The 23,392-nt window shown below is 36.0% G+C and overlaps 3 protein-coding genes across 6 annotated transcripts; 1 reads left to right on the top strand and 2 right to left on the bottom strand.

The window, feature by feature from the left end:
* Positions 1-928: 928 nt before the first annotated feature.
* Positions 929-6,316, bottom strand: LOC147285689 (pyrophosphate-energized vacuolar membrane proton pump). Its single transcript, XM_086243164.1, has 8 exons — positions 5,948-6,316; positions 3,832-4,406; positions 3,367-3,746; positions 2,910-2,996; positions 2,493-2,823; positions 1,799-2,209; positions 1,641-1,700; positions 929-1,532 (listed from the first exon to the last, which is right to left on the bottom strand). Exons 1-8 carry the CDS (start codon positions 6,195-6,197, stop codon positions 1,329-1,331), a joined length of 2,298 nt encoding a protein of 765 aa, XP_086099290.1. The 5' UTR covers positions 6,198-6,316; the 3' UTR covers positions 929-1,328.
* Positions 6,317-13,240: 6,924 nt separating this feature from the next.
* On the top strand, positions 13,241-16,140 carry LOC147285688 (uncharacterized). 2 transcript variants are annotated; one of them, XM_086245043.1, is made up of 5 exons: positions 13,241-13,495; positions 13,757-13,840; positions 14,243-14,286; positions 14,674-14,977; positions 15,352-16,140. In XM_086245043.1, the coding sequence occupies exons 3-5, from the start codon at positions 14,248-14,250 to the stop codon at positions 15,660-15,662; spliced, it is 654 nt and encodes a 217-aa protein (XP_086101169.1). In that variant the 5' UTR covers positions 13,241-13,495; positions 13,757-13,840; positions 14,243-14,247; the 3' UTR covers positions 15,663-16,140. The 2 variants fall into 2 exon arrangements, with proteins under 2 accessions (XP_086101169.1, XP_086101168.1); XM_086245042.1 differs by lacking the exon at positions 13,757-13,840.
* A 660-nt stretch (positions 16,141-16,800) lies between these two features.
* On the bottom strand, positions 16,801-20,849 carry LOC147285687 (uncharacterized). 3 transcript variants are annotated; one of them, XM_086245431.1, is made up of 4 exons: positions 20,337-20,736; positions 19,583-19,935; positions 17,177-19,338; positions 16,942-17,078 (listed from the first exon to the last, which is right to left on the bottom strand). In XM_086245431.1, exons 1-4 carry the CDS (start codon positions 20,343-20,345, stop codon positions 17,068-17,070), a joined length of 2,535 nt encoding a protein of 844 aa, XP_086101557.1. In that variant the 5' UTR covers positions 20,346-20,736; the 3' UTR covers positions 16,942-17,067. The 3 variants fall into 3 exon arrangements, with proteins under 3 accessions (XP_086101556.1, XP_086101555.1, XP_086101557.1); XM_086245430.1 differs by lacking the exon at positions 20,337-20,736 and adding an exon at positions 20,759-20,849 and having other exon boundaries at positions 16,801-19,338; XM_086245429.1 differs by having other exon boundaries at positions 16,801-19,338.
* Positions 20,850-23,392: the final 2,543 nt, after the last annotated feature.

Raw genomic sequence — 23,392 nt, 5'->3', positions numbered from 1 at the left:
TAAACACATGCTAGGATATTATTGAAAATCAAACCATACACATTTTAAAAGATCTCTTGTAAGCACATTTTATGTTAACTTTGAGTAATATCATACGTGTTTTCAATTTTTTTAACTTTATTATTGTGCCTTCTTGAATAGTCACTTTTTTCAACTGTATTGCTTACTTGAATAATCAAATCAAAAAAGAAAAAAAAAATTTACTAGAATAGAGTGAACAAGATGAAGAGACTGTTAAACCCAAAACATCGTCTTTTTTATATGATTCCAAAAATAATGTGAACCCACCACACGCAGGAGTCAGGATAAGGCAAATGGTAATGGGACACTGAAATAAGCCATTCGTTATTTGATCAAAAAAAATGCGTTAAGAGCACAATCATATATATATATTTGATTGGTGTGGCTTGGGATTTATCAATTTATCATATACCCATTTTTCACAGGTGGGAGGAGGCAACATGGCTGGGTTTGTTCTTTCTGCTGAGGCAGAATCACTGACCAAAAATGTCCAAGAAATGAAGAAATGTCCATGGAAAACAACCCACCACCACAATTCATTGTGAAAGAAACTAGATTTGGTTCTGTGGAATCTTCTCCTCCATTAGTTCAGATTCCCATCATTGATATCAGTCTGATCCTCTCCTCAGAAGATGAACTAGAGAAACTAAGAGCAGCTCTCAGCTCATGGGGTTGCTTCCAGGTATCCCATCATCGTCTTTTTAATTTGTTCTTGATCGATGAGGTGGTTCTCATATGAAGATTATGTCTAAAATTTGGAGGACGACTTGATTGAAAAAATTGAAACAATTATCAGGACAAAATGTAACAAATGTCATTTTCTCTTGAATCATGCTTCATACTGACCACTCAAATCTTGAGTTGTTCCCAATTCCTTAAAAACAGAGATTAAATGGCGAAAAACAACTGGAAAATGGAAATGACGGAAAGGCCATGCATTAATCTATTAGAAAGTAAGACAACGAGGCAACAATCAATTCTGATAAATAGGAAAACTAATAAGAATTCTCATCTCTTCACTAAGTTGAACCATTATCATCATCATCAACCGTTAATCACCATCATCAACCCCTCCCTCTAAAAGGGAGATTTCCTTTTCGTCAATTCTACGTTGGGGTACTACTTCAAAAGCTAAAATATGCTCTACAGACTAATATTTTGATGGGGAGATGAAAAGGAGGGATCAGCAAATGAAGAAGACAGTGAAGAATCAACAGAGCATGGGATGAATTGAGGCGAGAAACGGCTTGGATGGGGAAACAACAGAGGGGGAACTTTCCCGCTTATCCGTCGCATCCTTTTTTAACTTAAATCTTAAAGAGCAGACCACCATGTGTAGCAAAGAATGGTGCAAACACAAGTGACTCCACAGCCATCAGCTTGATAAGAATGTTGAGTGACGGTCCAGATGTATCCTTGAGTGGGTCTCCAATGGTGTCCCCAATGACAGCTGCTTTGTGTGGATCTGATCCTTTTGGACCAAGGGTCCTCGCATGCTCTGAAGCCCCAGCCTATCATACCAGACAAAATCCAGACCATGAGTCTCACCAGAAAGCCAAAGTAATTTTCAATAACCACAAAAGAGGCATTCAAACATGAAACACCCACCAAATGCTTACCTCAATATACTTCTTGGCATTGTCCCAAGCACCACCCGTGTTGGATGCAGAGATAGCAATCTGCAAATGTGAATGTCTTGGTTCAAAATTATCATAGTAGAGACACACAAGTCACCAAATATAAAGACTCAGAACCAGCAAATGCTTCAGGCATTTACCTGTACACCAGAGACGAGGGATCCAGCAAGGACACCAGAGAGAGTTTCAACTCCAAAAAAGATCCCAACAATGAGGGGTGTAAGCATAACAAGAGCACCAGGTGGGATCATCTCTTTGATGGAAGCATCAGTCGAAATCTTAACACATGTAGCATAATCAGGCTTGGCAGTGCCCTCCATGAGACCTGGGATGGTGTTGAATTGCCTGCGCACTTCCTCAACCATCTTTAGAGCTGCACTTCCCACACTCTTCATTGTCATGGCAGAGAACCAGTACGGAAGCATTGCTCCCACTAGTAAACCAATAAACACTTTTGGAGTCAACACATCAACTGTTGAGATACCAGCACGACTCACAAAGGCACCAAACAGAGCAAGGGACACGAGAGCAGCAGAACCAATTGCAAATCCCTAGAGATAGAAGCACACATTACTAATTAGTGATATCTACATTTTGATGGTTTTTTCTAAAACTTGCCTTGATGCAAATTCAAGGTACCCTCTCAAAGACCAGAAAATTGGAGACAAGCATTTATTAACAAGCCCATGAGATAATATATGACTGATTTCTTCTCATGAAAGACTAATGCTTCTTAAATTAGTAATGAGCCTAACATAATATCTGAATGCTTCTAAAGGCCAATTCTTTGAATATAAAGCATAGAAGCAGCTAGCACTTCAGAGAATTTCAAACCTTTCCAATAGCAGCAGTGGTGTTTCCTGCAGCATCAAGAGCATCAGTTCTCTCTCTGATTCTGTGGCTCATGCCTGCCATCTCAGCAATGCCTCCAGCATTATCACTGATAGGACCATAGGCATCAATGGCCAATCCAGTTGCTATGGTGCTCAGCATACCAAGGGCAGCTACAGCAATACCATACATAGCGGCAAAGCTGAAACTAACAAAAATACTGACTGCAATGGCAAAGATAGGAATGATGACAGACTTGTATCCCAATGCAAGCCCAAAAATGACATTAGTAGCAGCTCCAGTCCGGCACGAATCAGCAACATCTTGCACAGGGCTACAACATAATACAAAGCAACAGTTAGATTAAAAGACATTTAATACCATAGAGAGGAGAAACGTAAATGCCAATAAATTACTCACCTGTACGCATTACTAGTATAATACTCAGTTACAAAACCAATGATAAGCCCAGCCCACAAACCAACGCCAACACATAAGAACAGCTGCCTGCAAAACCAAATCAGTGTTTTAACATACAAGAAATCAAATAGATAAATATACAAGTATAAATATAATGATTGGGCATCCCTATGTAACTATGTAACAGAAGTGATGCCATTATGATTTAAAAAGATCTGCAACTACAAGATTTTGCATAGCACTTTATTCAACAAAAAAAAAAAAAAAAAGGAAAAGAGCCCTTAATTCTTTTCTTTAGCTCAAAATTTCAAACTAAGCCACACAGATATTTTTATATAATTGATCCTATCATAGTCAAGATGCTATGCCAACATTGGAAAACCATTTGCCTCCTCACTCAATACAGATAACAGCACTGGTGATGCTATATTTTTCCAGAGAAAGAAGAAGAGCTTACCAGTTCTTCACAACTTTCTGTGTTCCGAAATTGAAGATGGTGAAGGAACTTGGAACAGCAATCCATGTAACAACCGCAATTCCAACAGTCATCAGTACAGTGGAAATGATGAGCTGCCTCTTCAACGCTGGCTCAATTTCCTTTACAGCCTTGATCTCGAAGAAATCAGTTGCAAATAGGGTGGTGATCAAACAAACAAGGATGCCAACGGAACTGATAATGAGAGGATATAGCATTGCAGTTAACTCGTGATTGATCCCAAATGAGGAAATGGAAGCAACAACAAGGGCAGCACATGATGACTCAGCATAGGATCCAAAAAGATCAGATCCCATGCCAGCTATATCCCCAACATTGTCACCAACATTATCAGCTATCACCTGCCCAAATGGAAGACATAAATTTTAGACACATGGAGAAGTTCTCAACTATTAAAACAAATTTCTAAAGTATGGTAACCCTTACAGCTGGGTTTCTTGGGTCATCTTCAGGAATATTCCTTTCAACCTTGCCAACGAGATCAGCACCAACGTCAGCAGCTTTTGTATAGATGCCTCCACCAACTCTGCCAAAGAGAGCCATGGAAGATCCACCAAGACCATACCCAGTTATAGCCTCAAAAAGACCACCCCAGTCATCACCATAGTACAGCTTGAAGAGGTTGATAGTAATGTAAAGAACCAACAAACCATTTGCAGCAAGGAGAAAGCCCATGACAGCACCTGATCTAAATGCAGTAATAAAAGCCTTCCCAACACCCTTTCTTGCCTCCAAGGTTGTTCTGGCATTTGCATAAGTAGCAATCTTCATCCCAAGGAATCCAGAAACCACTGAAGTTATAGCACCAAGCAAGAAGGAAACAGTGCTGAAGACGGCAGTGGCAAGAGCAGGTTTGCAAATCTTTGTTTGGTCATATGTGCATGGATGGCTACTCGTGCTAAATCCCTCCACGGAACCAAGGAAAAGGAAAATCAAGATTGCAAAAGCCACCATGAAAGCACCAACATATTTATATTCAGTAAAAAGGAATGAGGTTGCTCCTGCATCACACAAGCACCAAAATATTAGTTAAACCCAAAACTCTAACCACAAGTGGAATAAAAAGGTTCCAGTGTTAAATATCATAACAAGCTCCAATAGATATCCTAATCTAAGATTGAAATGGGATTGAAATGGGTATCGTGACTTCATTATAGTAATAAATTCTAATGAAAGGACAATAACAGAGAGCAGTGGAAGGTACAGCTCAACTGATAAAACTACTGTCATTTGCCTCAGTAGACCATACAACCATACCAATAACATGATTTGCAACATGTGTCTTTCCAAGCTCACCAAGTTAAAACAATCGGCCAGGACTGGTTTTGAAGTAAGCACATCAGTCAAGGCTGTAATCAACAAAGAACTACGTCTCATGCGAAGTTACTTGTGAGGCGATCATTTCATAGAGGAATGGTTAAGTATAACACTCCTCTCACTAAAGTCCAACGGTACGAAAATAAACAACTTTATCATCACAAGAATGAAATGAATATTAAAGTACAGAAGACAACCAAATATAACATCCCTTTGAATAGCAAACATAAGATCAAACCAAAAGATTTCAGATCTAGTGGAGCCTGAGTAACCAGAAAAAAAATAAATAAAAAATAAATAAAAAAATTGAACTCTAATTAAATCAAACGGGCTATAAAAAATCATATTCAAGTCGAACATTTTAAATCCAGACAAATTCTATGAAACCTAAGTGATGGCTAATAAAAAATACATCCTTCATCTCAAAAGAGTGATGCCCAAAATTCATTGAACAGGAAATATTTTGTTCCCAAATAGTAAGAAAAAGAATAACAACAACAAAAATAGTATAAAATTTTACACACCAACATCCTATTGATATCCAATTATGACAGACGATCCGAAGTCTTTATTACAATTTTGGCGTGCACATGTGCGCTATCTCCAACTTGAAGGTAATACAATACATATAAATTAAAAACAAAGTACTGAAATGGATCTCAATGAAATTCTTTTTATGTACAAAAGACAAGATGTCATATTGAGAATAAAAGTTCATATCTAGATAACAGTAAAAAATAATTGGTGGGTCCTCTCTAGCCCCAAAAAAAAAAAGTAAAATAATTAGTGCGTCCAGATTCCAGAACAACCCACCATCTTCGATCTGGAAAAGCATAAAATAGTGAACATATTACATATCTTTCCAATGTTCATACCTCAGTTTTATCCTAGTATCATAAAATATGAAATAATAATAATAATCTCAGCTCCAAAGAGAAAAAAAAAAACAAAAAAAAGCTGTCAATCAACTGAATCATAAACACAACAATTTAGAGAACGAATACACAAAGCCAAGAAGACAAACAAAACGACGTCGGATCTACCGGGATACGAATATATGATGACTCCTTTCTCTGTTTAGTCAGTAAATACGAGAACTCAAAAACTCTTAAGCATACATACATATAGAGACGAGAAACACAGCCAAAGCAACAAATCAAACGACGTTGGATCTACCAGAACTCAAAACAAAAAACGTAGAATTTTAAAAGGACATAAGATAGACCTTCAGAGATGGCGTTTTGGATCTCTGCGCATTTGAGGACGACGTTGTGGTCGTTAAGGCCTTCCTCTTCTTCGATGAGGTAGTCGGAGTAGCCATTTTTTCCGGCGGAGTTGGAAGTGGAGTCCCGGGCGGGGGCGAGCTTGACGCGGGAGACGTACAGCCACTGGACAAGAGAGAAGACGATGCCGACCACCGCGCACAGCGGTATCAAAATCTGAGCCCCGAGATCTGGGAGAAGCGTCGTCCCCATAGCTTCCAAACAGAGAAGAACAGAGAAAAACAGAGAGATGAGAGTCTGGAGGTGTGCTTTGTTTGTGAGAGAGACTCACAGAGTACGCAAGTATATGAATGAGGTTAGTGTTGTTTGATGATAGGGGTTTATATACAAGTGAGAGAAGGCGAGGATTAGGATTAAGGAGGGACAGAGAGATAGGGCGTGTGGTGAAAATTATATATTTAATTTGGTTTTTTATTTTTTATATTGTAAATCTAAAAAATTAAAATATTCCAGAATTAGAAATACAGAGAGATACAGACAGAGTGACTGTGCCAGATCTGTATATTGTATACCAATGTTCTCACTTCACCGAAAATTTCCAAAGTTTGTGAAAAGGCATTCATTTTTGTCACTGGGAATTATGACCGCGCCAGCTCACACAGTCAAATCTTTCTTTTCGTTTTTTTCCTTTTTAGAAAAAATTATTCTTTATTTTTTTGGTCAAGAAAACAAAATTATTCCTATTGTGGAGGATTTGCCTTATAAAATCTAAATGGATAATTATATTTAGATCCTAAATTTACTCGTTAAAAAATAACGAAATCACTAATTTCTTTCTCATTAATTTTAACAAAGAATTTTAAATTTTTTATTAGAAAAAAAAGATAGAGCAAATCTGACCATCATAAAAAACAAGTTTGGTCACACTTGTTGACACCAATACTAAGACTATAGTGTTGGCATAGTGGGAGAGGGGGTGGAATGGGACCAATACTTTTAATACAAAAGCACTTACATTTACACAAAAACTACTCGATACAAATGTGTGTCATTGTGAATAATATAAACATCAATTAAAAGAGATAATAAAGATGATGAAATAGAATAAAAATATTCTTTTCACCTTTAGTTTTTTGTTGAATGATATTTTTTACGTGAAATTTACCATTTTTTACGCTGGCATCAAATGAATTTATAATTAACCTATATTTGTTAGTCCCCATGGAATATGTACATTCAAACTTCCATTTTGTTCAATTTTATGATTATTATCGAGTTGAATCAAGATGTTTGTGCATTCAAAAACATCTGAAAAAAAGTATAGTTCAATATAATATACACCACATCGGCATATACATATCGGAGTTATTCTATGGTGTGGGCATTCCCAAGCATTCGAACACTTTGTATATGTTTTGCGTATGTTGCACATAATTATTGTATATACGTATATATTCATGTGGTGTACATGTGACACTTTTATTATTGTAACATTTTGTACTTATCCAATATTCCATATTCTTTTTACCAACTTAAAGTGGTAGACCTTCATTCAAGCTAATGCTACTTCAGCAAAAGTCTACAAGTTACTTATTCACATTCCTAAACCTCATTAGTTACAAATCAAATCTCAAATATTCCTAAGACCTACTACTTCAATCTTTGTGACCACATAGATTAGTATTATTATCTAACCTAAATGTAATACCAAACATATTTATATATATTTCATTATTGGCAATCTAATAAACATCCAAATCATTATCATTTGTTGAGGTGACATGACACCTTTGGCATCACTGCAATTTGGTATGGCATTATTGATCTTTTTTTTTTTTTTTTTGGTGTACTTTGGAAAAAAAAATCACATAAATTGAGTAGGATTATCCGATTATGTGACGAAACAAAAAGGTATAAACTTTTTGCAATTTGAGTTAAATGTTAAAAAAAAAAAAGTGTTGTATACAAGGATTGTAATCATTATATAAAAGAGATATATAGTGTATGACACGACACATTTTCTCAGCCCAACGTTGTTTACAATACGACAATAGAAACCTCTGAGAACGACATCGCCTCAGTAACATCAACATCAAATAAAGAAAGATTAGAATAAAGACTTTACCTTTCTTTTATTTTTGGAAAAAGATTTCACCTTTCTTTTCCTTAAATATCAAGTTTTTGACCTTTTTCATAATTTTGGCTTCAATAAATTACGTGAAGCTGACATGGAACATATTCGGATAACTCTCACCGAGCGTATTCCGTGCCTCAATTGTCTTTTCCTCTTTCCTCATTTTTATCCTTTTTAATTTTTGTACTTATTTTTCAATTTTTTTGTGATTTGTATTTTTTTTTTTTCTGGATAAAATGTGTGATTTGTTTTCGATAAAATATCGCTTTCAGTCTATCATTCGATCTGTCAACACACTGCATGATTCACCAAATTATGTATGTATTTAAAGGTGGCCCACATTTGATAGTCACCAAATAACAATGCCCTATAAATAGCTGGCAACATATCCGAAGTCCCACAATAAGATACCATATGCCACCGATCCATACAATAATACTTTGAGTGACAAGCATATTTCTCTAAAAATCTAAATTATTTGCATAATAATAATAAAAAATACTAAGTACCTATTGATTAATGATTAATTTTTTTGTATAACTACTATACCACCACATTATATAATTAATATACATCTTATAATATATGTAGATATTATTAACTATATCTAAAAAATATAACTTGTTGTCCACGTGAATAGATTACACTTGTCAATATGATAGTTATACATAATAATATTTATGTGATTTAAATATCCTTTTTTTAGATAAAAAAATTATTTACCAACAAAAACTTAAAAGAGTACACACATTATAATACAATACTTGTGAAGTGTATGTGACCAAGAGTACCTAAGATGAGAATAGTCAATCGATAACGTACAACAAATAAAATTAACATATGAACATATTAAATTGTGCAATAATTTATTTGGATTTTATAACAGCGGTCGGGCCATCACAAACACATTTATTTATCATCTTCTCTAATATAGTTTTTAATTGACTTTTGATCAATATAGTTTATGAAATTGTAATTTAGGTAATTGTGTTTTCTTGTCCCTATAGTCTTGAATGGCACGGGACGGCGATATAGTTGGGCTGGAAAGTAAGACATCATCTACAAATTAACAATAACTTAATATATTGCATAAAAATAAAAAAACAATAACTAAATATAATAATCAGAATTGTTATTATAAAATGAAAACCATGCATGCATGGTTGGCTTGGGTGAGTGAAGGTTGGACCATGCCATCATGTCCGGCCAGTGGTCAGTAGCATTAGGGGTGTAGGACCTTGCACCGTTTTGGAGATCCGATCTTTTTTTTTTTTTTTGGAAGGGTTTTACTGATATTTTGTTTCTTTTGTTTCTATTTTATCCATTCTTCCTTCTATATTTCTCAGATTTATATCCATCTCTCATCTGTTTTCTACAATTCTACTTTATCTAGTCTATTATTTTATCTTCATAATGAAAAGAGAAAAAAAAAATGTTAGCAAAGAAAGTGAAGGAGCTGAGGGAATGAGAGATTAAGAAAGTGATAGTGTTATTTATTTATTTTTTCTTTTGATTAGATAATGAGGGAAAGAATCGAACTATTTTGAGTGTATGAAAAAATTGGTGCTTTACCAAATTAGCATCAAATTTATAAAATATTACAAAATTAATGTGAGTATTATTGTAGAGAGACTTATTATTAGACTCATAACTAACTGATTTTATTAAAAATTGGAAAACCAAACCTTAGGGAATGAAAGCCGATGGTGAGGGAAGGAAATCCCACCAAGATTTTTTTGTTTGTGGATCATCTTGAAATCACCTACAAGGCTACAAGTGAATTGTAATTGAACCTAATATATATGGATAGCAAGAATTTTAACGGAATAGCTACATTTTTTTTATGAATTATGATGGCAAGGAGTGTGGCCCAGGCCCAAAACAAACACAACAAGGGGCCATCTGGCCCATCAACGGAAAACAAATAAAGGCAGGTAAGAGAGTGAATCTCGAACGTTCTCGACCGCCCGAGCCCAATTAAGGCGGGTAAGGGTATTATATATTACTGAAATTAGAATAGTAGACTCTCATACGTAACTATGCAACGATTGTGCCCGTGGATCTCAGCGATTTGATGAGTCTGTTGATCTCATCGATCTGATGAGTCTGTCGATCTCATCGATCTGATGAGTCTCTCTCTTCATTGTCGATTTGTTCGTTTCGTTTTGTTGTAATTTAATCTTTTCTTGTTGGGCACTCTCCGAAGACTCCACACAACACCACAGCCATGGGTGTAAAACGCAAGCAAGACCCTCCCTCCCCTGCCTTTGATGATCTTATCCAGAAGGATTCTGGGGTTGTTTCTGGTGATACCCAGAATGAGAAAGTTGTTGGTTTGGAATACCCAGTTGAGAAAATTGGGAGAGAAGCTGTGATCAGTGATTATTAAATGTGGGTATGAATTAATTTCGGGCATCATGTACCAGTGATTATTAAATTCTGGATTCATAACTTGTGAAGTATAAATGCAGGTTGGGTAAACATCGAAGATTTGATGGACAATTTTGTGCTTAAATTTTTGCGAAAATGTATGAGCGTGTTTACATGTTTTCTTAAGAGATAGAGAACTACTGATCGAGCTATACAAGTTTCCCCCCTCAAAAACACGTACTAGACACAAATTATTCAAGTTATACTTACACCCCTACGCTAATATCAAACTATAAATAAATAAAAAATCAAGAACATGCCACCATAGATGCTTCAATTACAAAAACATGCAATATTCTGACAAAAAATGTAAAGCGAAGTGGATGAAGGGCAGAAGCTAACTAAAATGAAGACCTGCAACTTCACCTCGAACCTCCTAACGTAAAAAGAGAATGGAAAATTTGTTTTCTACAAACAACTACTCGGAATAAAAATTTGGATCCACAACTATCCACTGTTTATAGAAACTACGAGGCCATAGCTGAAACCCATCTCTTTGTTTAACATACTTAAACAGTGAATACACCTTGGACCGTTCACAAAGTAATGTTGTTACTGCATCCTTTGCTCTCATTCTGTGAACCTAGCTAGAACTTTATTAGATAAAGTTTTTGTTTTTTCCACCCTTTGTACCATGTTATGCTTATGTTACATTTTTATGCTCTCATTTCTGAAAGAAAGAAATACCTAAAAACCATTCAGCATCATACTTTTGCTAGCTATATTACTTGTGTAAGATTTTTAATTTTGACAGTTATCCCTGTTAAAACATATCCAAATTTTCATCAGTTTTTTCATTTGGATAGGTCTCTAAGATGTATTAGTATACATGATTTTGTGTTCAGAAACTCATATCCTGTTAACAGTTCAACCTAAAAAATGTTACTTTTTGCATATGCAAGGGGGAAGTTATTCGATTCAAAAACTATCTTCAGCGGTATGCAACTCCTTATTATGCGTCCAATAGTACCAAACTACCAATCCTCTTTGGTATGCCATCAGACATGCATCTGCTCATATAATTGTGCTATCCAATTATTCTCCATCTGGTAACTTTACATTCACACACTTGCATATGTGTGAACTGAGTTTATTCTATAACAGTAGAATTTACTCACTACAAGAAATGTGACCAAAGTCCATTCTTATTGGTGGCATAGAATGAAATGACAATTAAGCAATAGGGACTGAAGTCTCAATTTTAATAAAAATTGGTAGTAATTGGTTAATAGGGACTAATGTTCCCAATTGCCATCTCATTTTGTGCCACCAATAAAAGGTATGTTTTGCTCATATTTCTTGTAGTAACTCCTACTTGTACTACAACTTTCACTTTTGTTTAAGGAAAATATGATTGGAATCCCATATGCTGATGCTTCCGTCTTATAAAATTAACCATTAAGGCTTGCCAGTGTTGTATATCTCTTAGAAGGGAAAGGACTTTTTTTCTCTTTTTTCTTTTAATACACGCCTCGATGGAGGTGGATGAAAGAAGAATTGTCAAGGGTTGACAGGGAAAAGACACCTTAATTGGCTCATAGTCCTTATGCATGTTCCAATCTACAACAGTAATGACGCACATTACATGGAAGGTGAAAGCATGCGAGTAGTATTGAGAGTTGGTTCGTTCATTACAAAGTTGATGTGGTGTTTGCTGGGCATGTTCATGCTTATGAAAGATCAGTAAATATGGGCCTTTGTTTTTTTTTCGGCCAAAAGTATATATGGTTCTTTAACTTTTATGTTTTCCTGTCTTCCCACAATATATAATATGATATAGTTTATTTGGTGTCCATCATTCCATCCATCTTCATATACGCATGAGATTCATGTTTTTATTTCACCCTTTTCAGTGTATAATCTTAAATATATATACTAAACGTTGTGAAGAGGCGTTGTTGTTCATAGACTGTTCACTAAAAAGTCTGTTTTTTTTTTTTCTTAGTCGCTTGCCATTGTAATTTGTGAGGTTTGTTGGGCCGGTTTTGATCATTTTACCCTCCCTCACTTTTTACCCCTGTCTTATTACTACTAAATGTAAATGTAGTTTTTAGATTAAATCACAAACATATTAACCCCTTTGTTATGGGCATTTCGATTTGACATTTTTGCCTTTGATGCTTTTATATTGTTATGGAAAGTTGGCTAATGTAGTGTAATTGTACTTGTAAGCATAAAATTACGACGTTGTTATTAATTTAGTTTAGGGTATATAAATGTGATGTAGAGTATAAAAATGAGGTGCATGATATATAAATGATTAAATAAGGTTTAAGGGTTTAGAATTAGGGTTCCAAAGCTTATGATTTAAATCTCGAGTTTTGGGCAGAGTCTAAAATCGGGAGCTAAATCCTAAACTATTTTGCTGCGTGACAATCAAACATTTTAAATATAAGAATAATAATGTATATGTATTAATCTATTGTAATTTACCTTTTTTTTATTTTAGTGTAATGTTATGTAATATTTATAAATTTTAGTATTCTTTATTATATTAGTATGTTTGACTTTTTAATTAGTATTTAATCTAAATATTATTTAATTTTGATATCCAAATTAAAAAACTATTGAAAGTTAAGCACTTAAGCTCAATGACGTTTGTTATAAACTTATAATAGTCAAGAAATAATGGGTTACTTCCAAAACCTCTTGAGCACGTGTTCCCTTGATTAGTTCACCAGAACAGAACTGTCCAAACACACAGACATACACACACACACACACACACACACACACACACACACACTCTCTCTCTCTCTCTCTCTCTCTCACTGATGGTTTGGTTCGATTGCTACATTTGGTGACCGTACGTTCCAGAAAGGCAAGGGTTTTCCGCTGAGACCGCAAAGCCACAGATCGAACTAAAACCCCAAAGAGTTTGATCAATCTCTATCAGATTTATTATTATAACCTTTACTAATTACTATGGGGAAGAGGAAGCCACCCTCTGATCACAACCCTCCCCCCTTTTCTCCTTCTTCTTCGGGTACGTTTCTTTTTCTTTCCCTATTCTTTTCTTCCCCATTTCTTATCTTTGAAAATGCTCTGAAAGAAAGTTAAAGAAAAAGAAAAATAAACCAAATTTGTATGATTACTTGCTTTTTTCCCATTTTCCCATTTCATAATTTTTACTATGATCAACTATTTGCTACTTGATCGATTACTTAATTAATGGAATTCTGCGTTTGTTTTACTTTCTTGGATGTTATAGAAAAAGTTGGAATCACAATTTAAGTTTCCTTTTCAGCCAGTTGGGGGATCATTTGGTCATTGATGGAGTTATGAGTCACCTTTCCTGTCCGGTTCCTTAAACCCTCCATTTCTACTGAAGGTTCAAAATGTCTTATCCAATTTTTCTTTTTGGTCTTACCCAGTTTTTAAATTTAAGTGTTTTGCCTAAATATTCAGGATTTTGATTAAGCCAGTCCTCTTTCGTGTTGGGAAAAATCCTATTGCCCTATTTAATGGCTGCACTTGTTAAGTGGTTACGACTTTCTATCCTTGCTGAGTCCCATTCGCATTCATGTCTGATTATTAGTTGGCACGCATTTGGCATTCATAGCCTGATTCCAGCTTCGGAACAAAAGATTTGATAAAATAGTAGTGATTTCATTGTGTTAATAGAGCTAACTTATTTTAATAATGATAAAATGACATTTCTAATTTATCTGAGTGAGTGAAATGTGAATGCTCGTGTTATTTTTTATTTATTTATTTTATCGGGATATTGCAGGCATCATGCCATGTTCTTCGGGAATGGAATTATTATCAGAAGAGGTTAGCTGTTTTCTCTCATTCTATTTATAATATGATTCCTGCTCCCAAGTTACTATTTCTCATTGTTATTGTACGTTATCAACATTGTATACTAAATTTTAAGTGAACTTTGACCTTTAATGAACCATTTGGTTGACTGGGACAGAAGAGGGAAGGGGACGACGAGGGGATGAGTTTCATGATTATTTGGTATATACTAAATTTTCAATAAACTTCCACCTTTAATGAACCATTGGTTGACTGCGACAGAAGAGGGAAGGGGAGGAGGCAGGAATGAGTTTTGTGTTTATTTGAATAGAAACTTATGTCACTGTCTTTTACTTTTCTTCCCGTTTCATGTATTAGGAGGGAAATAATTATTATTTTTATTTTAAATCCTTTTTCCAGAAACCTTTGCATTCAGTTGATTCTACTGAACAACTAAAGCCTCCGCCATCTGTACTGGATCCCACGGATAGTTCATTGAAGCTACTAAATGCCCACCCTTCTGTTGCACAACATCATCCGAGCCTTGGCCGATCAACGTTTTTTAAACGTTCACGTCATTACTATGCCCATCAATACTCTCGACGTAACTCAGCCAATCATGGTAACACATCATCCTCTCGTGGAAAGGGTACTCCTTTACGCGATGATAAGCACTCTTATAAGCTGGCTACTCAATGCAACTTTGAGTCTGGACATCGTTCAGGTATCATTTCTTTTGTCCTCTTCTGTCTTCTCTTTATTTTGTTCAACTTTTCAAAGATTTTATCAAAATGCCTTTATGAAGTTTCTTAGTTTTGATTGAAGATTTGGATCCAGCCAATATGAGCTCTATAATTATCACAACCAAGGATAATACTTACATTGATGAATGGGGTGTATGTAGCCATCTTATTTCTTTGGATATTATTTCCTGCTAGGAATTATAAGAAGTTGCTTCTTTTGTCAGCATGAATTTTCTGGAAGGATTTTGTCAGAACCATTTTTGATATCTCTTTTCTAGTTTATTTATTCTGCAGCCAGATATTTGTATTATGGTCTTTTTGCTGTATTTAATTTGGTTTTCCAATTTTTCCCCAGACATTAGGGAAAATCCCTTTCATCGGCCAGCCAGAATTAGGTCTAGTTTCTTGGTAATGGATGCTGCATCATCTGATCCAGTGAAGATGGTATGTGGGATTTGTCAAAAGCTGTTGAGGCGTAAACCTTTCTTTCTTGGGATCACGATTTCTTCTACTGAACTCTCTGTTGTGGGAGTTTTAGTTTGTGGCCATGTTTATCACGCAGATTGTTTGGAGCAGCAAACAAGTTTTATAGATAGACGTGACCCACCATGTCCGTTGTGTTTGGGATTGTTGCCCAAAGTTGAAGATTCAAGAGGGCAGGTCTAGGGAAGATGGTGTTTGGGATTTGGCAGAATCCATTGGGGTGGAAACCTTATTTGCTGGGAGCACCTGTCTTCTACCGAACTCTGTGGCAACTTTTGTTTGAGGCCATGCTTATCATGCAGACTGTTTGGATCACAAAACAAGTTTTGAAGATAGATGTAACCCACCCTGTCCATTGTGTGTGCCCAAAGTTGAAGGTTGCAGAGGGCAGTAGTTTGTAAAGATGTTAACTTTACATCATTAATAGTCTAATACTGATTATCTAGATGAGGGTACCCACAGTTGGATGGAAACGTTGGAAGATTTTTAAGCAGATCGACTCTGACAGGCTAAAACCTTCGGTTTGGACTTCGCTGTGAGTTTGGGAATTGTTACTGTAGTTTGTATTCAGTAGCTATTGACTGTTTCTAATACCTAGTAGATAAGAGGAAGCAATTTAAACCTTGTGGTCATGTAAGTAAAAAATGCTAGTTCATCTCACTTTTTGGATGCTATTAACAATAGAATTTGCATATTCATATTGTATGAATTTCCTTTTTATTCTTCTGCAATGTTACAGAGAGAACTCTGTAAAGATGATTTGGAAGGTTGATGACGGGGCAGAATAGCCTAAAACAGAAATGGTCATGCATGATTTGCCTTTTATGTTATGTAAATCGGTCATTCTGTCCATTAAGTTATTTTAATGAAAATTTACTTGGGATTTCCAAACAATACTGAAACTTAACATAGATTTACCAACCCCCCCCCCCCCAAAAAATTAAAATAAATAAAAACATACAATTGAGGATGCTCCTATATTTATGTTCATTTTGTTTCATGTTTCGTACGTGTGCCAATTTAAGCGCTCATTTCCTCAGTAAAGATTAAACAGGTTGAAATAAGGTTTTATCAAAACAGTTAACAAACAGCCGCTGTTTGCCCAAAGCCTAGAGGATTCTCAAAGTCTGTAAGACTGTAATTAATAATGGGGGAAAAAAAAAATTTTAACACCTATGCTCTTTGTTTGAACACCAAGATTGCTCAGTGTTCTCCTTGTAAGAGTAATGCCCGTATACATGTCCGTACCTTGACAATTCAAACGCTGTATACAGATTTCAAATTATAAACGAAACTTTAAGAACAAAAGAATCCAACCACAAATCTAAGAGAAAAGTTTTCAGAAAATGTGAACACTGCACATGCAAGTTGATATGCTCAAAGATTACATCAGTACTTGAAAATAGATGTAACCTATGAGGCAGCCTTGCACGTAGCTTTATTATGTCCTGTTTCCTTGCACCTAGTGCAAGAAACTTCCCTTCTGGCCACACCCTTTGTTTTGGTCTCCTCTTTCTTATCTTGGCTTCGTCGTGGCTTGGAGATGCAAGGAGGCAGTACATGCACAGCCTCTAACTCAGTTTTGTCACTACCCAAAGGCTTGAAAGGTTCCAACACAGAGTTTATGGATTCAGAATATGTCAAATGGAAGTTGTCGACTTTATAGTATCTTGAACAGTAATCATACACATTCTTACCAGTGCAGTTGAAGACTGCGATAGCATGGCAGCAAGGTAGCCCAGTTTCTTTCCAGTCCAGACAACTGCAGTCCCTTTTATTAATATCCACAACATTAATGGAATCATTGTGAACCTCAAAAAGAGTATCAGATGAAAATAGAACTTTAAGGCCATGTGCTCGAAGAGTTACTTCTTGCAGTTTTCCCTCCTTGGATGGAGTAAGTTTTGTAGACCACCTACTTGAATCTGTTTGACGAGTATTTATCAACTCCATCAACTTACAACTTAGCATTTCTATCTTCCGTACTATGGGTAACTCCCGCACTTCCTCTATCCAATTGGTGTATGTCTGTGCAACATTTGAAGTAACATGGTTATAGGGCTCACCTTTAAATGATGCATTTGTCCAACATTCTGGTTCAATTTGCTGGACCCAGTCATAAGCTTGTGAAGAAACCCGTCTAATTTGATCAGTACATGTTTTGAAACCATCAAGTCGGACTGCATGGGCGGCAGCAATGAAACTGATTGACAAAGAACCCTTCCCATCTCCATGAAATGGGCCCTTCAAGTTTTTCTTGAAGCTTTCCAGAAGGTGGTGTATAGAGTAACCATGGTGGGCATTCTCAAATACCTTAAACACTGATTTCTTTAGTCCCTTCTCTTTATCTGAGACAAAAGTTAAGGATTGTGAGGTTGAAACTGCGGACCTTAAATGCTCCAGAAACCAATGCCAATTATCATCATTCTCAGTGTCTACTACAGCAAATGCAACCGGGAAAACACCATCATCTCCATCCAAAGCAGTAGCTGCCAAAAAAGTCTCATGGTATTTTGATTTTAAAGATGTAGCATCAAGAAAAATAATGGGGCGGCAACCATTCTGAAAACCATACACTGATGCATGAAAGCATACAAAGAGACGCTGGAATCTCCCATCATCACCAGTGAAAAGCTTAATATTACTACCAGGATTTGCCTCTGCCATCTTCTCACAAAACCAAGGTAACTGGTTATATGCTTCTTTATATGAACCCAGAAGCTGCTCCCTAGCATCTGCAATTCCACGCCATACTTGAGTATAGTTCAGTGCAATCCCAAAATCCCGAAGAATGCTAATGGCAATTTCTTTCGGCTTGTGATGTGGGCTATCTAGTAATCTCTCCTTTATGATACCAACCAACCAATTTTTTTTCGGATGATAAGATTTCCAGGACTCCCCTTCACATGAATGTACTTTATTCATATTCTTTATCCTAAACTTTTGCACAGATGAGTCCCATGATGCATGAATTTTCCAAGAACAGCTTTCAGCTATACATCTGCCACTTGCACGATTAGTGTCATTCTTTTTTAACCTATACATAAACCGATGAGCAATGGCATATTTTTGCAGTGCATCACGAAATTCATGAACGCTTTTGAATTCCTGTCCAACCCCAGTGATACCATCTTTCCATAATGTGACTAATTCTTCAGGTGGAACATCATTTGATTGGGCTAAAATAGCCTGCATCGAGTCATTGCTAGTACTATCTTTACAGGGTAGAATATCTTGTTCCTGACCCACATCATCAGTTGCTGCAGCAGTGTTGTGGTTTAGATTATTCTTCTTCCGGGACTTAGTTTTCCTTTTATCCCCAACATTGTCAGTAACAGTAGTTTTTCTTTTATCCCCAACATTGTCAGTGACAGTAGTTTTTCTTCTATCCCCATCATTGTCAGTGACAGCAACAATGGTAGGACCGTTGGCACCAATTTTCCATGCAGCAGTGCGTCTTCGTTTCTTAACTGTGTCAGCAGGAGTAGAATTCATATCAACTACGTTCAAGCTGTGGGCACTTGCATCAGCAGTAACAGAAATGGAACTAGTTGGAATGGCAGCATCCACATCATCAGTGGCAACAGAGGCAGGGGAAATGTTTGTGGAATGAGCCACTCCACTTGGGCTTTGGGCCCTTGCTTCAACAGATATGACAGAGCCAACTTGTTTTGATACAGAAAGAGGGACAGGGGCAACTGGGATGGCACTGGCAGCGGCAGGACCAACTGTGGGATTATCATCACTTGGTGCTGTAGTTGAATGAATTGCAACAGGACTAGCCATAGCGTGAAAGGCAGCTGAAGTAGTGGAGGCAGCAATAGGGGTCACAGATTCAGCCAGTTTTATTCCACATGCCCTGCAAGTAATAACTCATGCTATCAAAGCAAGAAAAACTTGCAAAATTGCTGCAATCACCAGTCAATGTGATTCATATTACAGTAAAGAGGGCACTGTCATCATTTCTTTAAAAGCGAGGAAATCGTGATATCAAGGCCATTCTGCTTTTTGATGCAGTGACAACAGTATACCTCTTTACCTGAGCTGGTTTATCAGTAATTTCCAGGAAAGTAGATGCAACTAGACAAAACAAAAAGAAATACCTTCTGCATGTGTTTAAGGCTTCCACATCAAAACCTGCTTTCCCCATGACAAAAACATCTGCAGTTACTGAATTCCCATGGAATTCATACATCCTTTTCAGGTCCTTATCATTGGATAAAGTGATGAGAGTTCGTCTATTTCCTGGGAGAAAATACTTGATGGACAAAGATTTATATTCTAAATTGCACATTTCAGCTAATTTTATCTTGAGATCGTCACATAGGGTTTCGGGATAGATATCTACAGCATGTGCCTCTCCTCCCGTATATGACATGGATCCATCATCCTTTGTCACGAATTCACCACCAGACTGACAGATTAAGATAAGTTTTCCCCTCGCCATCACAAAGAACTTCAAACATGCAAACAAGAGAATGAAAAACTAGGATAAAAATATGTCAAGTTCATACTTCAGCTTTCAAAACTATTGACTACTTTCAAAGATTACCACAATCTAGTAATGACTATGCATGTAAAAGCCAACCATGCCAATAAATGCCAGCTATTACTGTCATCTGAAAATTCAATCATTAAGCCGATGAAGAAGATGATTCCACCTTTATAGTATTTGTTCATTGTTTGACATTCTTTTGTGCGTGTGTGTGTGTGTATACTATTTAGCTACTTCCTAGAGCTTGTGTATATATATGTATGCTGAAAAACCATGGCATCAAAGGACCTGCTTTGCTAAAACATACAGGTACATAAACAATTAATTATATTAACAATGAAAAACCCAGTTCAAACTCTTACCGTCAACATTCACATAAAATTTTACAGTATGCAGAATCGCAGATTACCATAAAATAGCATGTGGGTTATCATCCGAGAGCACCATTACATCGAAACGATGCCAAAATCTGAATTGGTCAGTGTATTTCACGGGCAGTCAACGGATTACAGTTTAGCAAAATAGTCAACCAATCCAACCCCAATGATCATCCCCTGAGCAATCCAACAAGGTAATCCCTTTTCCCGTAAACCCATGATTCCAAAGTCCAAGGCCATGACTTTAAACCATAAACGCAAACGACATTCAACCTATCTTCAACTACACTGGCATTTCTCGAATTGATTACTAATTTACTAGTACATGAAATTAATTTGTTAACAGAGAGAGTATTGGGACAAAAATAATTAACTTTTAGTTGTGAGGAGAGAAAAAAAGAGCTTACCAGAAGAGAAGAGGAGGTGCAGGGTGTGAAGGAAACCCTAGATTTTGGGGCTTTTGGGAAATAAGGATAAAAGAGGTGGATGATTCAAGACTTGAAGAATGGAAGGGTAAGGGTGTGATAGAAATGGAAGTACCAAAAATAGGTGAATTATGGTATTACGGCTGAAAGGGCAATGCTTGGATGCAGCACCGGTGCAAGGTTGGAAGCAGGACCATGATCATACGCCATCCACGTGTCTTTAATACACCCTTGATTTCTCATTACCCAAAAAAGACTAGTAAAAATGAAGAAAAACAAGAGAGAAAAAAAAACTTTAAAAAAGCAGTGAGCCCTTGGTTTAATTGTGAATTTGTAACCATATGGGCACAAAAAGCATTAAAGCAGGGTGCAACTGTGCACATGTGACTAAGTACTAGTACATGATCACATATCTATAAGAGACTAGTGTTTATCAATAGTTGTATAAGAGAAACTTTCATGTTTTTCTTTTGTTAAGAGAGATTTTTAACTAATGCCCTTATTATATTAAACAATTTTGTAGGATAGTATCACTTTTTCTTGAGGTTTTACATTACGAAATATATTACACTCACTTTTAACTTTTAAATTTTTGTTGAATTCATTTTTTCTTAATTATGTTGTAGACTATTTAACGCATTTGAGGGTCATCTATTAATATATTAAAGACAAATTTGCAGTTGTTGGATAACCTAATTAGAAAAACCGTGAAATTATTCATTTTACACTCAAATTCGATCTTCCTTTCCTCCAAATAAAAAATAAAAGATCGAACTTTTGTACCCTCTGTGTGCATGTGATGTGATACTTCTAGTATATAATTAAGAATAAATGAACATTCCTCCTCCCTTTCCCTTCCCCTCATTTGTAAAATTCTTCCCTCCAGGCTCTATAGAACCATACATAGCCCCAACTCAACTCCCCCAACTTGCTGCAATATTCTTGTCAATGTCATGCATCCACATTAGGACAAATAAGTACAGATCGAACAAGAGATGAGTTAGAAAGGGGCCAAAAGGCTAAATAATATATAAAAAGGAAGCTACGTACTGCACTTGATCTTTGTCCCATATCAAAAAAGTGGAGAAGAAAAGCTCTAACCCTGAAAGAAAGAGAGAAATGAATCACATGGGCATATTATAAAGGATGGCCAGTCACAGTTATACTGTTAGCTACCTTATGCTAGGCAACTCTCATAATTCACAGGTATTCATTGAGAAATTAAAAAATGCAACTACGTACCTTACTGCTAATAGCATTTACCTAAGAGAAAAGGTTGATCGTTTCATGTACTTGTAAAGTACTGTACGTTAGGAGAAGGAACAAGGAAGTTTCATATTTCACCATCTTCTATTATTCTATTTCTTCTTGTTGTGCTGCTTGAGCATACATCTTCATTTTCCTCATCTTCACTATTTCAACTCGGTGTTCAGAACTACACATGCATGAAGCCTTTTGAGTTTGGAACAAATAATTCAGCTAGTTAGCTAATTGATGGAGCAGGAGTATTGATGCACATGTCTCTAATATTAGAAGTGTGTGGGACCCACTGTGTAGAATTTGTTTACGTAAGTCTTTCTTTTATCGGAGTAATTTTTCAAGTCTTTATTTTATCAGAGTAATTTTTCAGTGTGACTGTAATATCATATATAGTAATGCTAATATTCCATGAAAAAAAAAATTTCTTTTATTAGATAAATGATTTTGTATCAAGTCACAAACATGGGCTAGCTCCATAAATAATGTTCCTCTTTGTTGTCTCAAACAGTCAAACTACTGCTCCTACAAGTACCAGGAGATGTGCAACAGATCGATGTCCCTTTCTGCTTTCTATCTTAATTAATACACATCATTTTCAGCAGCAGTCACCTGTTGTATGCCTTCTGAGCATGAGATCGTCTGGGCAAATATGATGTTCACAAACAACTCGGATTTCATATATATATATATATGAAGAAAACATTTGTGATATATCGATCACCGTCATTTGGCCCACAGTTGTACGTTCCATATACTAAAACTAAATTCGACAACTTTATTCGATGTATATGTTACTTGTTAGGCTAAATCCATATTTCTTATCTTACGAACCCTTTCTATGTCACCACGCATATATCCTTTAACTAATAATCTTAGTCACTGCTGCACGTCAATATATTCTTACCTTCTCCAGCTTTCTGCTTTAAATACCCCTTTTTTTTTCTAATTAAAACAAAAAACTTTTTGAGATTATCACTACTACAAAAATGTAAATAGACATCGGTCAATAAACAACGGTTCTTGTTTTGTCCGTTATCTTAATTTACCACACAACAGTTTTTTAAAAACCGTTATATGAAGGTATATTATCCTATGGTATTTGGTTTGATGATTTTTTCTAAATTATTATACACAATAGTATTAGGCAAAATCGTTGTATTGGGCAGGTGAAAAAAAAAACACGCTCTCTCCTCCCACTTAAAAAAACACGCTTTCTCTCTCTCCTCTACCTAAATTTCATTTCACGCTATCTCTCTCTCTGCACTTAGATCTCTCTGTGTTTCTTCAACACCGAAACAATATCTAAATCTCTCTCTTCGTCTTCGTTGGTCTTTTGCTCTGGGCTTGAAGATGTCG

This window comes from Dryas octopetala, chromosome 5, assembly GCF_963921425.1.
Source record: "Dryas octopetala chromosome 5, drDryOcto1.1, whole genome shotgun sequence".
Classification (NCBI taxonomy): domain Eukaryota; kingdom Viridiplantae; phylum Streptophyta; class Magnoliopsida; order Rosales; family Rosaceae; genus Dryas; species Dryas octopetala.
This window is presented reverse-complemented; position numbering and strand designations above follow the sequence as displayed.